This window comes from Oryx dammah, unplaced genomic scaffold (genome assembly GCF_014754425.2).
Source record: "Oryx dammah isolate SB20612 unplaced genomic scaffold, SCBI_Odam_1.1 HiC_scaffold_3, whole genome shotgun sequence".
In the NCBI taxonomy this organism is placed as follows: Eukaryota; Metazoa; Chordata; class Mammalia; order Artiodactyla; family Bovidae; genus Oryx; species Oryx dammah.
In genome coordinates, this window is record NW_024070187.1 from 94192174 (window position 1) to 94212316 (window position 20143).

The 20143-nt window shown below is 37.3% G+C and overlaps 1 protein-coding gene across 1 annotated transcript in view; it reads left to right on the forward strand.

Annotated features, from left to right (window-relative positions):
* CFAP299 (cilia and flagella associated protein 299) overlaps positions 1 to 20143 on the forward strand; it is a 700195-nt gene that overhangs the window by 246727 nt on the left and 433325 nt on the right. Inside the window, exon 3 of the mRNA XM_040237181.1 lies at positions 15169 to 15259. Coding sequence (XP_040093115.1) covers positions 15169 to 15259 — 91 coding nt within the window. The remainder of the gene's footprint in view (positions 1 to 15168; positions 15260 to 20143) is intronic.

Below are 20143 nucleotides of genomic sequence, written 5' to 3' on the forward strand. Positions count from 1 at the left end.
GAAGCGTGGAGTCTTAGCCACTGGACCATCAGGGAAGTTTCCAAGTGTGGTGACTTTAAAACACAGTTATCTGGTCATGCGTCCCTAGTGGGATGTAACTTAAATGGAGAAAAAAAAGATTTGCATTTGCACCTTAAAGTATTTTCAAAGCATATTGTTGATAATATTGGCAGTTTTATTTGTGACTCTATTTATGATAAAGCGAATGAGTTGTTAGCTCTTTCCCCGGTGTTTCAGTGATAAAGAACCCACCTGCCAATACAAGAGACACAGGTTCAATCCCTGCATCAGGAAGATCCCTTGGAGAAAAAAAATGACAACCCACTCCAGTATTCTTGCCTGGGAAACCCCATGGACAGAGGAACCTGGCAGGCTACGGTCCATGAGGTCACAGAGTCAGACACAACTTAGTGACTAAACAACAATAGAAATGATGTATTATGTTGGTGTTTTTGAACTTCAGGATTTTTGCTTTTGGATGGAAGGAGACTGATCGTAAGAACAATGAACCTTGTATGAGGAGTGTAATTCACTGAGGGCCCCGTCAGATGCTCTTTGAGACCTGTCGTCCATTTGCACCCATGCCACACCTGCCATAGGCTGCTTTCCCCCAATGACTGAGTGTGGCAGGAATATTAAGGGTGGATCCATTTCTGGGAGCCATAACTATTGGCTAACTTTGGTTCAAGGACTTAGAGCTTTGCTGAATCTTCCTTAGCATAGCAGTTTAGGATACTTATTTCTCTCTCTGACTCTCTCTGTCTCTCTCTTCTCCTTCCCCATTCTAATGCTGTCCCATCTTTTCTAAACTCTTCTCTGTCACTAAAGGTCAGAATTACATCCCAGTGCTGCAATTCTTATTGAAAGGGTAACACAGATGTTCATACAGGGTACAACAGGAACCAAGGCTTCCTAACAGCCTTCTTTAGGTATCTTTCTCCCCGAGGTCCCACATGGATACCCTTCTTCTGTATCCCCCTTCCTACTGTATCCCCCTCATCTGTTTACTCTTCTGCTTTAAGTACCCACTGTCTTGATGCTTGAAAGTCTCTACCTGCCTCATATGGTTGTTGAGAAATGCAGTGTGGCTTTTCTGCTTAGACTGCTTTTCTCTGGTGAGTAGTTGCCCCCTGGAATTTCATCATATCAGATTTTCTTCCTCCTTATATAGAATTTTTCAAACATTATTAACAAGAGACACACACATAGAGACTAGGTATAAATAGCATCAAGATGTTGAGCCTCAAGACCTTCAACTTTCTAAAGCCTCATGTGCATGACCGACCTCAGTGTTCTATTGTAAATGTAAATAATATTTTTATGATGTAAAACAGCAAGACGCATGCCTGAAGATAGAGAGTTTAGAGGCTAGTATATCAAACACGGGGTTATTTTACTTGCTTTCTGTTTTCTCATTGGCTTGTATAAATATAACCAGGAGATCAGGGAGTATATTTCAAACCAGATAAAAGATTTAGCTGCCTCTCAGAGGAGAGTGAAAGCGATGTTATATTTTAATGTTTATAGAATAAAAGCGAACACATTCAGAAACTAAGAACTTTTATTTCCTCTCTAAGTTGTCTTTTTTCTCCCCTCAAAATGTGAGAACATCTTAACCTACCATATTTAAGAACTGACTCGATAAATTTGCTAAAGGTACCAAGAAGTGAAGAGTCCATTGATACTTTCTCACACAGAAGCCAAACCATTTTGTCCCCTCAAAGAAAAGCACAAGTTTTCCTCCAGGGGGAGTGGAGTTTGATGTAAGATACCACAGATTTCAGGACTCCCACTTGGGCTTTCCTCAAAATAGAAAATGAAAAGAAACAGCTGTCTGGCATGCATGTTAGCACTTCTCGTCTTTCGTCTGTGTGCTTCTGACAGTTAAAGTTTTTCCCAGAGATGTTGAGAGCTTTACTGTACGTTTGATAACTTAAAAACTCTTTCACACAGAAAAGTGTGGGAAGGTGGTGCCATTCATCTTCCTAACGGAAATTTGATTCTCATCCCTTCTTGCCAATAGATGAGCCTCATTCCTCAAGTATTCTACTCCTTTTCTGAAAGTTATTAGAATATAAATTGATGACCTCCTGGAAATTCTATGGAAATCATAGTATGTAGTGTAAAAGTTCTGCATTCATAAATCTCTCTAAATGTAATCCTGACTGACCTGACTCCTAAGGAACATTGTTTCAATTACATTTTAAGAAAAGAAAGAAAAGCCACCAAGAATAGATTATAAGAAAATACAGGAGACTCAAAAACCACACATTGGATTTAGCTCCACTGTTTTTTTCCTTTTGAAGCTTAAGGAAATTATCTCTTGGTATTAAAGGTAGATTCTCCTATTGAATTTATACTCAAAGGAAAGGACTTGAAATTGTTCACTGGTTGCTTTTTTCCCCCTTCTATACATTTTCTGGTATTCGTTCTGTTATTCAGAGGACATGTAGATCAGACATAAAAGTATGTACATATGAAGCATAAAAGTAATCAGGGGAAAGCAAATTAAAGGCATGACAAGACAGTACAAACACACCAAATTACTTGATGTTAAAAACTCCAGTATGATAACACATGTATATGGAATTTAGAAAGATGGTAACAATAGCCCTGTATGCAAGACAGCAAAAGAGACACAGATGTATAGAACAGTCTTTTGTACTCTGTGGGAGAGGGCGAGGGTGGGACGATTTGGGAGAATGGCATTGAAACATGTATATTATCATATGTGAAATGAATCGCCAGTCCAGGTTTGATGTATGATACAGGATGTTCAGGGCTGGTGCACTGGGATGACCCAGAGGGATGGGATGGGGATGGAGGTGGGAAGGGGGTTAACACATGTACACCCGTGGCGGATTCATGTCAATGTATGGCAAAACCAATGCAATATTGTAAAGTAATTAGCCTCCAATTAAAATAAAAATTAAAAAACTCCTAAAATACATTTTGGGAGTGATATGGATCAAAAGGAACTCTCATGTTCATGTGGATCAGAAAGAACCCTCCTTTTCTGGTAATAGTAGTGTCAGTTGTTTCAACTGTTTTGGAAAGGAGTTGGCATTGTTTTGTAAAGTTAAAGTTACAAATATCCTACAACACAGGTATTCCACTGCTAGCTACATTTCTTAGAGAAATTTCTTCTCAGGACACAGGTACAGGAAATTTTGGTTTATAATAGACCCAAATGAGAAACAACTTTGAGGTCTATGTTAATAAAAATAATAAATAAATAGTTGTATATTAATATAAAAGAATTCAGTGAAAATGAGAGTCAACCACATGCATCAGGATGTGTGGAACATACAAACATATTAGTGAAAAGAAACAAAATTTGAAAAACACATACTTCATGACACCATTTCTAGAAACTGCAAAAACAGGCAAATTAAACTGTATTGTTTAGGGGGTACAGTGATACTTATGTGATAAAAGGAAATGGTGATCATGAAAGTTGAAGACATATAAGCCAAAAGCAAGGGAGCGGATTTCATAAGAGTGAGAAAGTGGTTACCTTTGGTAATGGTGGTGATGGGAGATGGAGTTGTGAGCAGGAAGGAATAATTGGAGTTCTAGAGTGTTGTCATTGGTCTGTTTCTTGACTCAGTGATAAGTTACAGGGATTGGCTTTGAAATAATTGATTAACTCTATATTTAAGTTTATGCTGTTTTTATGTTCGTTAGTTATATTTCACACATATCCTATAATGAGTATGCTGCTGCTGCTACTGCTGCTAAGTCACTTCAGTTGTGTCCGACTCTGTGCGACCCCATAGATGGCGGCCCATGAGGCTTCCCTGTCCCTGGGATTCTCCAGGCAAGAACACTGGAGTGTATATTATTGCTTAAATTCACATTCAAGATAAGAAACAGAAAGTTTTTCTCTAGGCTATTTGAGGCAAATTCCTATGGTCTGTCATTTGGGCTTTATAAAAATTTTTGTGGTTACCTGACTTGAAATTGCTTGCACCTTGCTAAAGATAGCTGGAGAGGAACAAATAACTGTCTGGTGTAACTTAATCTAGCATGTCTCAAGAGGTAAAACTTGTTAACATTCTCCATAGGATAAAAGAAAAACTGAAATAGCTCCAAGTTGTACCAAAAAAGTGATAAGGCAAGCAAGACAGAATATTGCAAGAAAAGAGGTGGGAAATGAATTCTGAAGAGAGAAAAAGCATGCTATAAATAGAATTGTGTACCCCATCCACCCCACTCTGACCCTACCAATTCGTATGTTGAATTGGTTGAACAGTTGGTTGAAAGGCACTGACCTTTGAGAGGTAATTAGGTTTAGAGGAGATTCTGATGGGAGAGGATTCGTGATTGGTTTAGTGTTCACATAAGGAGAGACACCAGAGAATTTGCTCTTGTTCTCTCTCTGCTGTGGGGGGACCCAATGAGAAGGCAGCCAGGTGCAGGCTAAAGGAAGCTCTCCCCAGGTACAGAACATGCTGGTACCCCAACTTCAGACTTCTGATGTACAGAACTTGATAAATTTCTGTTATTGAAGCCACCCAGTCTATGGTATGGTAAATACCATAGTATTTTGTTATGGCAGCCTGAGCTGACTATTGGACTTCCGTGGTGGCTAAGATGGTAAAGAATCTGCCTGTAATGCAGGAGATGTGGGTTCGACCCCTGGGTGGGGAAGATCCCCTGCAAATATACAATGATACATTGAGGAAAGGAAAGTGAGGGTTTATCAATTAAAAGATAGTTATAAAACACTTTATTTGGGGGAAAGTAAGATTTTTCGTCTCCTAATTTATGCAAAGGACTGAAGCAAAATGTATCATGTTGTCCTGGAAAAGTACAGAATCATCTCTCCCCAACAAAGTAAAAGACTATGTTAAAGTACTATAAAAACATTTCATACTGAAACACTCGAATTATCTAAAAATTCACACATTGTTTTAATTGAAATTATATATTTTTATCAAGTTTGCAAACAACTTTTTTTCTATTTGCCCTTTAAAAAATCAATCGAAGTTATATTATTTGAGACCATACAAATACACATACTTACAAATCATTTTCTCAGTAAACTTATCATGGGAAATAAAGCTATTCATGAAAAACTGCTCTTTCATAAATTAGTGTGCTTGTGTCTAAAGAAGATAATATTATAGAGTTTTTATAATAAATATTTTACCCATACTATTTTTTACTTTACTCTCCACTTAATTTTTCCAAATCGAATATACAAAAACATCCTTTTAAACAAACTGAGGTACAGAGAGGTTAAATTAAAACACATTTTCAAACAAGTACTAATGAGTTGAATATAAATTCTAGAAATATGAAATGTGAATGTGGGTTATTTAAACAACATAATTAAATCATAAAACCAGTAGCTTAATTTTTGAGGATTAACAATATATTTAGAGTCATTCATGTAGAATTATATAAATACATTTAGCTAATGATTAAATAAAGTTGGTAAAAATTAACTCATGCATATGACTTTTACCCCATTTTGAAAGTGTGGTGGAGTGCAAACAACATAGATGGAGTATTTGCCTTTTTAAAACTTAAAACCCTCAGATTTTGTAACAGAAATACTTCACTTCTTAAGGAAGTGACTCCTTTTGTAATATTTATTTAAGCAAGATTTCTCAGGTCACTGACTGTTAAATAAATCTAGTTAAGTAAGAGTAAATCATGTTAAAGATTTAAGAATTCCTTACCACACACTCTGTATTACCTTTCTTTCCCAGTATTTCTTCTTGCTGAGAAGTTTCGGGTTCTCAGATGTAGCATGTTATAATAATTCATTATTTACATAACTTTTTTTTTACCCTGCTGCAAATAGCTTAGGGCTTTTAGACTGTATCCTCTCTGCTCCTAGCTTATATAACAAAAATACTATTATCTTCCTCATAGAGGTTATAAGAAATGATGTAAGTCTGTGTATGTAAGATTTGAATAATATTAAAAAGGAACAATATTGTCTTAATGTATTGTCAGTGTGGCACTCATATTTCTTAAACTGATTATAAATAAATGATGTTTTGTGCTTGATGATGGAGTATGATCATTTTAAATTAAAAGTTTAAGGCTTCCCTGGTGGCTCAGATGGTAAAGAATCTGCTTGCAATGTAGGAGACCAGGGTTTGATCCTTGGGTTGGGAAGATCCCCCAGAGAAGGGAATGGCTACCCACTCTAGTATTCTTGCCTGGAGAATCTCATGGACAGAGGAATCTCATGGGCTACAGTTCATGGGGTTGCAAAGAGTTGTACACAACTGAGCAACTAACACACACAGCTGCTAGGCTACTTAGAGATTATTCAACTCATTATGAAACCCAGGTTCAGAAAAACTTGATGACTTGGACTAATCAGTTGGTAAGTGATAAGAATTAAAGACTGATGTCCTGTCTTATATTTCAGTTTGATTTCCATTATCTCATGTTTCCATTTTAAATACTTAACATTTTAACTATTTAAAAAGCAATTCATTTTAATTAGATAAATTGTGCAGTCTCCTGGGATATCGTCAATATATTACAGATTAGGTTAAAGTCTAATTTGGTCACCAAGCCAATCCCACAACAACATCTTTGTTGAAAGAGTGAGCATTTATATGGTGAAAATATCAGTTTAAATTAAATATAGTTAGAAATAGGGGTTCCCTGGTGACTCAGATGGTAAAAAATCTACCTGCAATGCAGGAGACTTGTGTCAGGAAGATCCCCTGGAGGAGAAAATGGGTACCCACCCCAGTATTCTTTTTTTAAAAAATATAAATTTATGTATTTTAATTAGAGGTTAATTACTTTACAATATTGTATTGGTTTTGCCATACATCAATATGAATCCTCCACAGGTATACACGTGTTCCCCATCCTGAACCCCCCTCCCTCCTCCCTCCCTGTACCATCCCTCTGGGTCATCTCAGTGTACCAGCCCCAAGCATCCAGTATCATGCATCGAACCTGGACTGGCGATTCATTTCATATATGATATTATACATGTTTCAATGCCATTCTCCCAAATCATCCCACCCTCTCCCTCTCCCACATGTTCAAAAGACTGTTCTATACATTTATGTCTCTTTTGCTGTCTCGCATACAAGGTTATCATTATCTTTCTAAATTCCATATATATGTGTTAGTATACTGTATTGGTGTTTTTCTTTCTGGCTTACTTCACTCTGTATAATAGGCTCCCGTTTCATCTACCTCATTAGCACTGATTCAAATGTATTCTTTTTAATGGCTGAGTAATACTCCATTGTGTATATGTACCACAGCTTTCTTATCCATTCATCTGCTGATGGACATCTAGGTTGCTTCCATGTCCTGACTATTATAAACAGTGCTGCGATGAACATTGGGGTACACGTGTCTCTTTCAATTCTGGTTTCCTCGGTGTGTATGCCCAGCAGTGGGATTGCTGAGTCATAAGGCAGTTCTATTTCCAGTTTTTTAAGGAATCTCCACTCTGTTCTCTATAGTGACTGTACTAGTTTGCATTCCCACCAACAGTATAAGACAGTTCCCTTTTCTCTACACCCTCTCCAGCATTTATTGCTTGTAGACTTTTGGACTGCAGCCATTCTGACTGGCGTGAAATGGTACCTCATTGTGGTTTTGATTTGCATTTCTCTGATAATGAGTCATGTTGAGCATCTTTTCATGTGTTTGTTAGCCATCTGTATGTCTTCTTTGGAGAAATGTCTGTTTAGTTCTTTGGCCCATTTTTTGATTGGGTCATTTATTTTTATGGAATTGAGCTGCAGGAGTTGCTTGTATATTTTTGAGATTAGTTGTTTGTCAGTTGCTTCATTTGGTATTATTTTTTTCCATTCTGAAGGCTGTCTTTTCACCTTGCTTAGAGTTTCCTTTGTTGTGCAAAAGCTTTTAATTTTAGCTAGGTCCCATTTGTTTATTTTTGCTTTTATTTCCAATATTCTGGGAGGTGGGTCATAGAAGATCCTGCTGTGATTTATGTTGGAGAGTGTTTTGCCTACGTTCTCCTCTAGGAGTTTTATAGTTTCTGGTCTTATGTTTAGATCTTTAATCCATTTTGAGTTTATTTTTGTGTATGGTATTAGAAAGTATTCTAGTTTCGTTCTTTTACAAGTGGTTGACCGGTTTTCCCAGCACCACTTGTTAAAGAGATTATCTTTAATCCATTGTATATTCTTGCCTCCTTTGTCAAAGATAAGGTATCCATAGGTGTGTGGATTTATCTCTGGGCTTTCTATTTTGTTCCATTGATCTATATTTCTGTCTTTGTGCCAATACCATACTGTCTTGCTGACTGTGACTTTGTAGTAGAGCATGAAGTCAGGCAGGTTGATTCCTCCAGTTCCATTCTTCTTTCTCAAGATTGCTTTGGCTATTCGAGGTTTTTTGTATTTCCATACAAATTGTGAAATTATTTGTTCTAACTCTGTGAAAAATACCGCTGGTAGCTTGATAGGGATTGCATTGAATCTATAAATTGCTTTGGGTAGTATACTTGTTTTTACTATATTGATTCTTCCGATCCATGAACATGGTATATTTCTCCATCTATTAGTGTCCTCTTTGACTTCTTTCACCAGTGTTTTATAGTTTTCTATATATAGGTCTTTAGTTTTTTTAGGTAGATTTTTCCTAAGTATTTTATTCGTTTTGTTGCAATGATGAATGGAATTGTTTCCCTAATTTCTCTTTCTATCTTCTCATTTTTAGTGTATAGGGATGCAAAGGATTTCTGTGTATTGATTTTGTATCCTGCAACTTTACTATATTCATTGATTAGCTCTAGTAATTTTCTGGTGGAGTCTTTAGGGTTTTCTAGAGGATCATGTCATCTGCAAACAGTGAGAGTTTTACTTCTTCTTTTCCAATTTGGATTCCTTTTATTTCTTAGAAAAGTACAACTTTCCAAAACTGAACCAGGAAGAAATAGAAAATCTTAACAGATCCATCACAAGCACGGAAATTGAAACTGTAATCAGAAATTTTCCAGCAAACAAGCCCAGGTCCAGATGGCTTCACAGCTGAATTCTACCAAAAATTTAGAGGAGAGCTAACACCTAGCCTATTCAAACTCTTCCAGAAAATTGCAGAGGAAGGTAAACTTCCAAACTCATTCTATGAGGCCACCATCACCCTAATACCAAAACCTGACAAAGATGCCACCAAAAAAGAAAACTACAGGCCAATATCACTGATGAATATAGATGCAAAGATCCTTAACAAAATTCTAGCAATCAGAATCCAACAACACATTAAAAAGATCATACACCATGACCAAGTGGGCTTATCCCAGGGATGCAAGGATTCTTCAATATCCACAAATCAATAAATGTAATCACCACATTAACAAATTGAAAAATAAAAGCCATATGATTATCTCAATAGATACAGAGAAAGCCTTTGAGAAAATTCAATATCCATTTTTGATAAAGACTCTCCCGAAAGCAGGAATAGAAGGAACATACTTCAACATAATAAAAGCTATATATGACAAATCCACAGCAAACTTTATCCTCAATGGTGAAAAATTGAAAGCATTTCCCCTAAAGTCAGGAATAAGACAAGGGTGCCCACTTTCACCATTACTATTCAACATAGTTTTGGAAGTTTTGGCCGCAGCAATCAGACCACCCCAGTATTCTTGCCTGGAGAACTCCATGGACAAAAGAGCTTGGAGGGCTATAGTCCATGGGGTCACAAAGAGTTGGACATGACTGAGACGCTAACACTTAGAACCAATACAGTATTGTGAAGTAATTAACCTCCAATTTAAATAAATAAATTTATATTAAAAAATGATAAGAAAAAAAAAATAATTGAAAACCCCAAAGTGACAGTGACTGAAACCAATTATAAACTCTTTTTATTTAGTCTTATATTCCAGAGGTTTTTCATGTCTGATAAACCTGGGAATAAATTTGATTTTCCTTGACACTTGCATAAACATCTATTCCTAGGAACAATAACAATTCAATAAAACAGTAAGTTTCAAAATATGTAATAAAATGAACAACTCACAAAATGATATTGATACAATATATACTTTTATTGGTACATAAGTATATGCATAAACAACTGAAAATAACTGAAGGCTGTGTGCAAAATGATAATGATGGTTACTTTGGATGTTTAGGGTCAAGATTGGTAATCTGATTGGACTTTATCTGAATGTTCTAAGGATTTACAACAAAATAAGGTGTTTTGGGGGATAGGAAAAATGGGGAGTAGACTTACTATACGGAAATCTTTAGGACTGCTGCAGTATTTTTTTTCCCTCCTGGTTATGTTGCCCTCTGAGATTCCAAAACTCCCCACAGACCTGCCAGTGAGAGGGTGTCCTGATGTTTGGAAACTTCTCCTCCTTCACGACTCCCTCCCCAGCATGGGTCTTTGTCCCTAACTCTCTTGTCTCTCTTTTTATTTTTTACATTTTGTCCTACCTCCTTTTGAAGAGAATGGGCTGCCTTTCTGGGTGCCTGGTGTCCTCTGCCAGTGTTCAGAAGTTGTTTTGTGGAAGTTGCTCAGCATTCAAATGATCTCTTGATGCATTTGGGGGGGAGAAAGTGGTCTCCCCGTCCTATTCCTCCACCATCTTTGGACTGCCCCCTAAAGTAACTTAAATTTTTTTTTTAATGTGGTAAAATTCACATGATATGAAACATACTATTTTGACTGTATTTAACTGTGTGGTTCAGTGGCAGTATGTACATTCCTGTTGCTGTGTAGCTCTCACCACTCATCATTTCCCAAATTTTTCACCTTGCTAAACTGAAACTCTGTCCCCATTAAACACTAACTCCCCATTCCCACTCCCTCCCCTCTGACCCTTTGACCCCTGTCATCTACTATTGCACTTTCTGATTCTATTAACTTGACTATTCTAGGTATATTGTACAAATGGAATCAAACAATATTTGTTGCTCTGCAGTATCTTAACTGTGTAACCATCGTATCAATTATAGGTTTTGTTTGTGAACAATAGAAGCCAATTCCAATGAACTAAATCAAAAAGGGGGTTTACTGGAGGGACAGTGATTATTGTAGATTTGAGGAAAAAGTTGAATGACGAGGCTATCTAGTAGGAATTAAGGACAGCTTAATTCAGCTTAATACAACTCCAGTTTCTTCACAACCTTGGATCTCTCTCTTTCTGATATGCATTCCTATGAGGTGACGTGACATTGGGTAAGTCTGAGGCATATTCATCAGCTGAGCTTTGGGAGGCAAGAGTTGTGAGTTGAGTGGGTACCATTGACTGTATCACCAAAGCAAAAAATGTGAGAAGGAACATTTTCCAAATAAAAAATGTATGTGTGCTCAGTCACTCAGTCGTGTCTTGACTCTTTGTGACCCATGGACAGTAGCCCACCAGGTTCCTCTGCTCATGGAATTTTCCAGGCAAGAATACTCAGTAGAGTGCCACTCCCTTCTCCAGGGGATCTTCTCGATCCAGGGATCAAACCCATCTTAACATCTCCAACATTGGCAGGCAGATTCTTTTACCACTAGTGACACCTGGAAAGCCCTCCAAATAAAAATTAAGGTTCTGTTTTCAAAAAATGTGAGGGGTTGTCAGGAAGGGAAAACCAACAAGTGTCTATAGCTGTCACAGAAGAACACACACCAAAATCTATCTCATTTCTTCAACCACAGTTTTTAGATGTTCTGTGGGTCTGCAGAAAGATATTCTGCTGTGGAAAAGTTTAGTGATCATACTGTCCAAAAGTGTCTTTATTTGATTAAAATGCAATCAACTGCATGAACACATTTTCTGTACTTTTAAATTTTGCTCAGAAATTGTTTTCTTTATTGCTCTTGTTTACTGAGCTATGTACTCATTTTTGGTTATGCTGTTGAAGGCAGTGGGTACAAGGGATACTGTTCTGTTTACAAATATTTACTACTTTCCCTTAGACAGGATTATCCTTTTCCATTCTGTTGATTTCAGGCATGGCACTTGCTTTCTCCAATAAAATGGAGTGGAAGTGACATGAGTCTCTTACAAGCAGATCTTCTAAGAGCCAGCAAGTGATGGTGTTCCTTCTGCACAGTAACAAAGATGTTTCAAATAGAGGTTATTTTCAGAAGACTCCCAGTACATCCCTCCAAGGTGAAGAGCCACAATCAACTGCTGTGGATGCACAGCTTTTTGAGACATAATCATTTGTAATTTTAAACCACAGAGATTTGGGGTATTTGTTACCATAGTATAAGCTAACCAGTCCTGACTGAAGCACTTGTAAAACTAATTCTCTGTTGAGACTTCACAGATAATTTCTAACTCATTGTGGTTTTAAATATTTCCTATCATAAGTAGGAAATTAGGTAGAAAGTGATGAAGTGAAGAGAAGAATATTTTGTGAGCATTGGAGAAGCAATATTTCTCTCTGGGCAAGCTTCTGACAAAATAAATTGGATATTTTGGAGATTTAATGTCAGAAGTACATAGGTGTATTATAATATGGAAGACTTACTTTTAAACAGAGCAACAGATTGAGAAATTTCTCAAACACTTGATTCTCTCCATTAGTACCAATTACTAGTTATTTTTATGTATAGTTAGATGTCTGGTGGCCCAGTGGTAAAGAATTTACCTGCTAATGCAGGAGATTTAGGAGACATGGATTTGATCACTGGGTTGGGAAGATCCTCTGGAATAGAAAACGGCAACCCACTCCAGTATTCTTGCCTGGAAGATTCCATGGACAGAGAAGCCTGGTGGGGTACAGTGCATCGGTACAGTTGCAAAGTATTAGACATGACTGAGCGACTGAGCATGCACACACACAGGTGTTTTGATTATTCGTTGATATTGATACTATGCGTGTGTGCATCCTAAGTCACTTCAGTCATGTCTGACTGTGACCCCATGCACTATAGCCCACCAGGCTCCTTTATTCATGAGATTCTCCAGGCAAGAATATTGGAGTGGACTGCCATGCTCTCCTCCATGGGATTTTCCCAACCCAGGGATCCAACCTACCTCTCTTACATATCCTACATTGGCAGGTGAGTTCTTTACCACTAGCATCACCTGGCAAGTCCACTGATACTATAAGCCAAGGCATATAAAACTAGTAAAGAAGAAGCTGACAAGTTATGATTAGTTTAATAAGTTGCATGTATTGTTCAACAACATAATCATTAGGTTACATGCTGTATATGCCCATATTGATTTAAAGAAACCTGGTAATAATCTCTCTTTAACTTTTTAGAAAAAAAAAAATCCCAGGTCTATTTCCCTATTAATATTTCCCAGATCTACCTCTTCTTATTCTTGCCACCGCTGCTTTAAGTCACGTCTTCATTATCTCTTACCAAAGCTCTCTAATATTTCCAGTGTGCTTCTCCTCCAGGTTATGTTTATCACAACCACTGGATGCTATAACTAAAATACAACATTGACCATCTTATTCCCTTGCATATGACCCTTGTGGTTCAACATCTCCTAGAAGACAAGGTTCAGGTTTCTTAATGTAGCATATAAGGGCTTTCTGGAAAGGCAGCACGGCCTGTTGGTTATGAGAATGAGAACCACACATCCTGGGTTTGAAAATAGATCGGCTCTAAGTAGCTGAGTGACTTTTACTAAATATTTACAACAGTATGTCTATAAAAATGTTAGCTTTTGTTAATTTTATATGGTTTCTCCCTCACTTCCTGTACTTACTCTCTGGTCTTTTTTTTATAATTACCCAAGGGTAATAATTACCCAATTAATTTTTTGATAATTACTCAACGCTTTCCTGGTGGCTCAGACAGTAAAGAGTCTACCTGCAATGTGGGAGATCTGGGTTTGATCCCTGGGTTGGGAAGATCCCCTGGAGAAGGAAATGGATGTGTGGTTCTAAAACTCCAGTATTCTTGCCTGGAGAATTCTGTGGACAGAGGATCGTGGGAGGCTGTGGTCCACAGGGTCACAAAGAGTCAGACATGACTGGGCGACTAACTTCCATTTTCAAAGGTACCTGGCAGATTTTCATCTCCATTTTTGAATTTTTTTGTAATTACTCATAACTCTTTCCCTCTTCCACTACCCCTACCCTCAAACTGGCTAATGCTGTCTCATCTTTTAATGTTTAGTTCAATGATAGCTTTAAAGCTTAAGACTAAGTTGACTTTTCTTCAAATACCTAGGATATTTCTCTTATGAACTCAAAATCCATCCATATCTCTATTATTATACTTATCACATAGTATGATATTATAATGTTTCTGTATCTACTGACTTCTATGAGACCACAGGCAACTTGAGAGCAGGAATCATATCTCATTAACTTGTCCTTAGTATAGTTACTGATTCATAGTAGACACACAGTAGAAATGTTTGTTGAATATATAGAATATTGCCAAATAAAGAAAGGATTATTATTTTGTAATCACTTTTGAACTCACTCTTTATTTTGTGGTTCAGTGTTGCTTGATCAAGATCATTGTGATAAATTTCCTTTAAATTTTGGTTATTAATGATTGTTGGCACATCCTATGCAATATATCTAAACTGAATTATGGTACCAGATAAAGTTATAGATGGGAATGAAGCTTGTGTATCATCCATTATCATGTGTAATCAATAAAAGATTTAATACCTTCTTGAAAAATAAATAAATAAAAAAAATTTATTTCCAGAGAAAGTCATTTCTCTCTTGAATTCTTAATACTTTCTTTTATCTGACAAGGATAACCTAGTTTCCTGTCTTGCCTTGAGTATCTCCACTCATAGAGCTAAAATAGTGTCCTATTCCAGTAACTGAACTGGGCTAAGTGGCTAATATTTTATGTTTATTATATTAAATAAATTGTGCTTAAATTACTGTCCATTTTAAATTATTGTGGGTAGTGAGGAGAATACATAGTTTAAAATTCCATGACATGATAAAGAGAATAAAATGGACATGTAAGTGCAATTAACTATATCTGGCATGAGTATTGATATTATTTATAATCTTGATTCCAATTATTTTAAAATAAAATATTTTAAAACTATAACTATATGAAATTAAATTTAAGAATCTGATAGTTTATTATAATTATGTATGATTTATAATGATTGTGAATTGTGTATACTGTTTATATGTAGTTTTCATGTTGAAGGAATTGTCACTTGAAATAAAGAAGGTTGCTTTTTTGTACCCAGAATATTTTCAATATATTTATTTAGCTAATATAACTGGAGATGGGCTTTTTTTTTAGGACACTAACAAGTGCTGGTAAAGACCTACACGATAATTTTCTGAAGGCTCTGGCAGCGAGAGAAGAAGACAATCGCAGTGGAAAAGTGAGCGTGAGTGCATTTCATTCAGAGATTAAAAACTTATACCTTAAAGGCACATTAGTATATAATGTCTAGTTAGTTGATAATATAATTTTAAATACTGCCTCTGAAAGGTAATTCATGAGGGATATAATAGAGCTCTTTATTATTGGAATATATTATAGGAATATATGTGGGAAAATTATGTCAGTTTATATCTGTAGAAGTAGCTACATGGTGAAAAATATTAGTATCATTCTGCATATTTGTTGTGGAGAAAATGCCTATATGTGGCAGAAAATGCCTATATATGGTTGTCATCTCCAACTTTGTGCTACTGCTATGTTGAAACTTCTTGCTTCTTTTGAGCCCCATCTCTTAGTACACTTCTCCAAGTCATTTTATACACTCACCTTTAAGATTTTCCCACTGTGTACCTGATTTCATGCTGTCTCTAGAAGATAGAGTCTTCCCTATAGTCCTACGTTGGGAGGTGTGCTAGAAACCACATAATGGAGAGAGATGATTTTGAGTCATCCAAGGAGGATATGCTCTTGTGCCAGGGTCCAGCCCCAGTGGATCCAGGGTGATTTGAAGGTGAGGACGGAGTCGGCGTCCTTGGAAATAACTTATTTAATTATACATAGAGAGGGATTAGAAAATTAGCAGAGAAAAAGAGGCTGAATAACTTGGTTCACATGGAATACCAATCACCACCTATGTAGGCCGCAGGCGTCTTCCCGTTCTCCCGAAGGAGAGGAGGCACTGAGGCCCCCCCAGTCCGATCTTAGAAACCCAGGCAAAATTAGTAGGCTTGGTAGGTACCCATGCACCAGATGGGAATTCGGCCAGAAAATAGTAGGAGAGAAAAAGAGGCTGAATAACTTGATTTATGTGGGATACCAATAAAATTCCAAGACAAGGAATTTGCACCATCTACGTTGGGCCACCGGTGCCACTTGAATATCGGAAGGTGCCCCTCCTTGGGCTCCTTGAGCTCCTTCTCACGTGGGCTTGAAAACTGGGGCAAGTAAGCAGACATGGTGAGCACCCATGCTCCAGATGGGAATTCAGCCAGAAAAACGGGGAGCAAGAAAGAACGACATGGAGGAATCAGTCTTTCCAGAAACTGATCCGATTTCTTTATTTTTGGGTTTGCTTATATACCTTTTGTTACACATAAGGATGAATACAGAGTCACGTGGGGGTCAGTAGTCCTGACCTTTATCAAAATCAGGTGCTTCACATAAATGTATAAAAAAAAGGTCTTAGGGGTTTTACATCATCTTCTGGCCATGAGACCTGCTGACGTTTTACCACCCTTTCTTTCTGATAACCAAAAAACTTATCTTTTCCAAGGGTGTTTTTTCTTAAGCCAGGCACCACCCTCCAAATAAAGTTGCATTCCTATAGGGTGAGAGTGTAGTGAGTTACAATCAAGAAAGGAATTTATTTAACCCAAGGTTAACATGATTAATCTTAAAGGTTAATACTTATTTCTCCTATATGCTTAAAGGTTAATACTTATTTCTCCTATATGTTAGTTATATTCATTATAAGGACAGGGAATATGGAGATTTAGCAGCAAACATCAGCCCAACAAATGAAAATCCTTTCCCCAATGTTCCCCTTAAGATCTATTTAGTCTTAAGATAGTGATAAAGTTACATTTTTACATAGCAAGGACACAGTGATTTATAACAAAATACAGTGATCTATTACAAAAGAGAAAATTCATTAACTCAAAAAGTCTAGTAATGCTAACCTTAAAAACTACTATATTTCCTTTTCTATTTTCCAAATACATTGATTACTATATTCCCAGGTGCCTAAGGATATGGAGGCCTGGCGGCAATCATTGACTCAACAATGAGAAAAGCCCTATGCTAATTAAGACTTTCAAAATACTCCAAACTCTCTGTGCTGTTTGTGGTTGAGAGGTAGTAAATAATCATGTGCATAGTGGCAGGAGTATGGATAATCCTATCACACAAGCTAGTCTGTCAGCAGAGAGGTTTGACCTGAGACACCCTTGTCACACCCAGGGCAGGGAATTAGCAGCAATTATTGGCACAACAAATGAAAAAAACCCCTCACCAATATAATTCCTAACCAACCCACTATACTGACAATTTCCAACTTCGCAAAGGAATTTGCCTTTAGTAAGTCTAAAACATCTCATGCCTCTCAGGTTGGGAGGCTGTAAACAATCACATGTGGCCGGACAAACCTATACAGGCAGGCTAGATAACCTTCAGAGGAGTCTGTAAGCTGAGACACTCTTGTCATGCCCAGGAATTTTTATTGACTTGGAGCTGCACGTTGACTCCTTCTCCGAGAGAAATGGTGATGGGGGAGAGCCCCCAGTAAAGTCAGAGGTGTAGGTGAGAGCATAAAACAGACTCTGGTTTGGGGGGTAGATGCTTGGGAACAGGGGGTTTCCTGAGGCTTGATCACGCCTTTGCGTATGCCAAGCCTCCTTCCTCATAACCTTTGCCATGGGCGGAGTTCCTCACGCTGGCCCCCCCGGCACTCTTGCTTTATTAAAACTTGTGCTAAATCAGATATTTAAAATTGCTAATATTATTTGGAGTATTTACTTTCATGCTTTGCTAATATAATACTGGTAATAACAGTCTTCTGTATGTAAAAATAGACAAATATTCATGCTGAAACTGTAATGAGTGACTTACAGGAAAGGAATCAGAAGTAGCAGGATGCAAATTTTAGAGCAACAGAAAAATATGTTATAGGAGTGTCTATTTATACCAAAGTTTTCTCAATTAAAAAAATTGTATTTTTCTATCATGTTGCTTGAAGATGTCACATGCAGATAAAATCCTCAATGTACCTCAGAAAGAAAAAATATCATCTTTGGTTAGGTAATTGTATAGAATGATCCTGGACTTGAAATCAAGGAAAGTTTCTTGGTGGAAGTGGGCTGAGTGAAATTCAAAAGAGGTGAGGTTGGAAATATGGGTGGACACTAGACTTGGAGGACTTTATAAATGGAATTTATCTGACCCTTTTTGGAAAGAGCAGCTAGAAAGGAGGAAGACAGGTAGAAAAATGTGGTGTCATAGTAATCTATGGTAAGGACCTTCAAGAAAAAGCCAATGATCATCAGTGATCAAGCAGGATAAGGTCTGGAAAAGGATCTGTTGTGTTTGGGAACATTCACTTAAAAAAATACTTGACAAGAACAAATTTTATCCTTAGTAAGGACAGAAGTCAGGTTTTTCAGGGTTGAAAAATGGCCCATGGTTAGGCAGTAGCACCAAAAAACACAAACAGCTTTAGAGACCTGAGGCCCATGTTTTGTTCTGAAGTGGTCTAATGCCTCTCAAAAATGCCTTTTTAACCTTTCTACCCCACTGGTATTTCATTTAACAATGAATACCAGCATCATTCACTCATTTACTCAATCAGAAGTATGTCAGTTATAATAAACTCTTAATTCTGTCTCACCCATGTTGAATGAGCTACTGCTGCTGTTGCTGCTGCTAAGTCACTTCAGTCGTGTCCAACTCTGTGCGACCCCGTAGATGGCAGCCCACCAGGCTCCTCTGTCCTTGGGATTCCCCAGGCAAGAACGCTGGAGTGGATTACCATTTCCTTCTCCAATGCATGAAAGTGAAAAGTGAAAGTGAAGTCACTCAGTCGTGTCCGACTCTTAGCGACCCCATGGACTACAGCCTACCAGGCTCCTCCATCCATGGGAGTTTCCAGACAAGAGTACTGGAGTGGGGTACCATTGCCTTCTCCTGAATGAACTACTAAGTTCTTTTAGATATGTCAAATTACATCACTTTTCACCATCTCAAATAGCGTTTATCTAGATTCAAACCCCCGTCACATCTTAAATATATTACTGTAACAGCCTCTTAAATGATAACACCTGTTATCATTTTCTTGCCCAACTCTGATCTATTTTCCAATCTCATGCTTCTTATGCACCTGCTCAAGCCTGGAACTGTTTTAGTCTCTGGGACACTGGGACACTGAAGAATCTGTGACCTTAAAGCATTTGTATTCTCATGAGATAGAGAATAGGTGAGCAAAACAAAAATGGAACAGTTAATTTCAACTTTGGATGGGTGCTATGAAGAGCACAGAATTAGAATATCAGATATAGAGATTGAATAGACAGTGGTTGGATGCTTTAGCTACTTGTGTACAGGAAAATCACTTTAAGGAGGTTACATCTGTTGAGACTGGAATGAAATGAGGAAGATAGTCATGGAATGTGAAGAGTGAGACATCCCAAAGGGATAAATATTTGAGAGGGTGCAATATATCCCATTAAGAAGGAACATGTATTAAAATCTCCCGAGATAACAGCAATCATGGCATAATCAAGAGATGATAAGAAAACTGAAATGACTGGAAGGCAGTTATTGAAGGAAATTATAAAGACAGATGAGGTCAGAGAGAATGTCAGAAACTGGACCATACAGGTTATAAGGAATTTTTATTCTTTTTTAATGTTTATATTTATTCTTTTATTACTGTGATAAGAAGTTGATGGTTGGATGATCTTAAGTAGAGAAGTGACATGATCTGGCTTCCACTTTAGACTGACTTCACCACTGCTGTGTACAGTAGGATAATATGGGGAAGTCAAGCAGAAGCAAGCAGATAAGTTAGGGAGCTCTTATAGTCAGTCAGCAAAAGAAGAAACTCTTAAAACGGCATGGTTGTAGTTGAGATGGAGGGAAGTTCATCTCAACTGAATCGTGTCTGTTTTAGAGGCAAAGCAGACAGGACTCAGTGATGGTTTGGATGTGAAATCTTAAAGAAAGAGGAAATTAGGATGCCTTCTAGGTTTATCATTTGAACAGGTGGGGATGATGGTGGCATTTCCAGAAATCAATAATGAAATAGTTCTATTTTGTCTACATTAATTTTGTGATG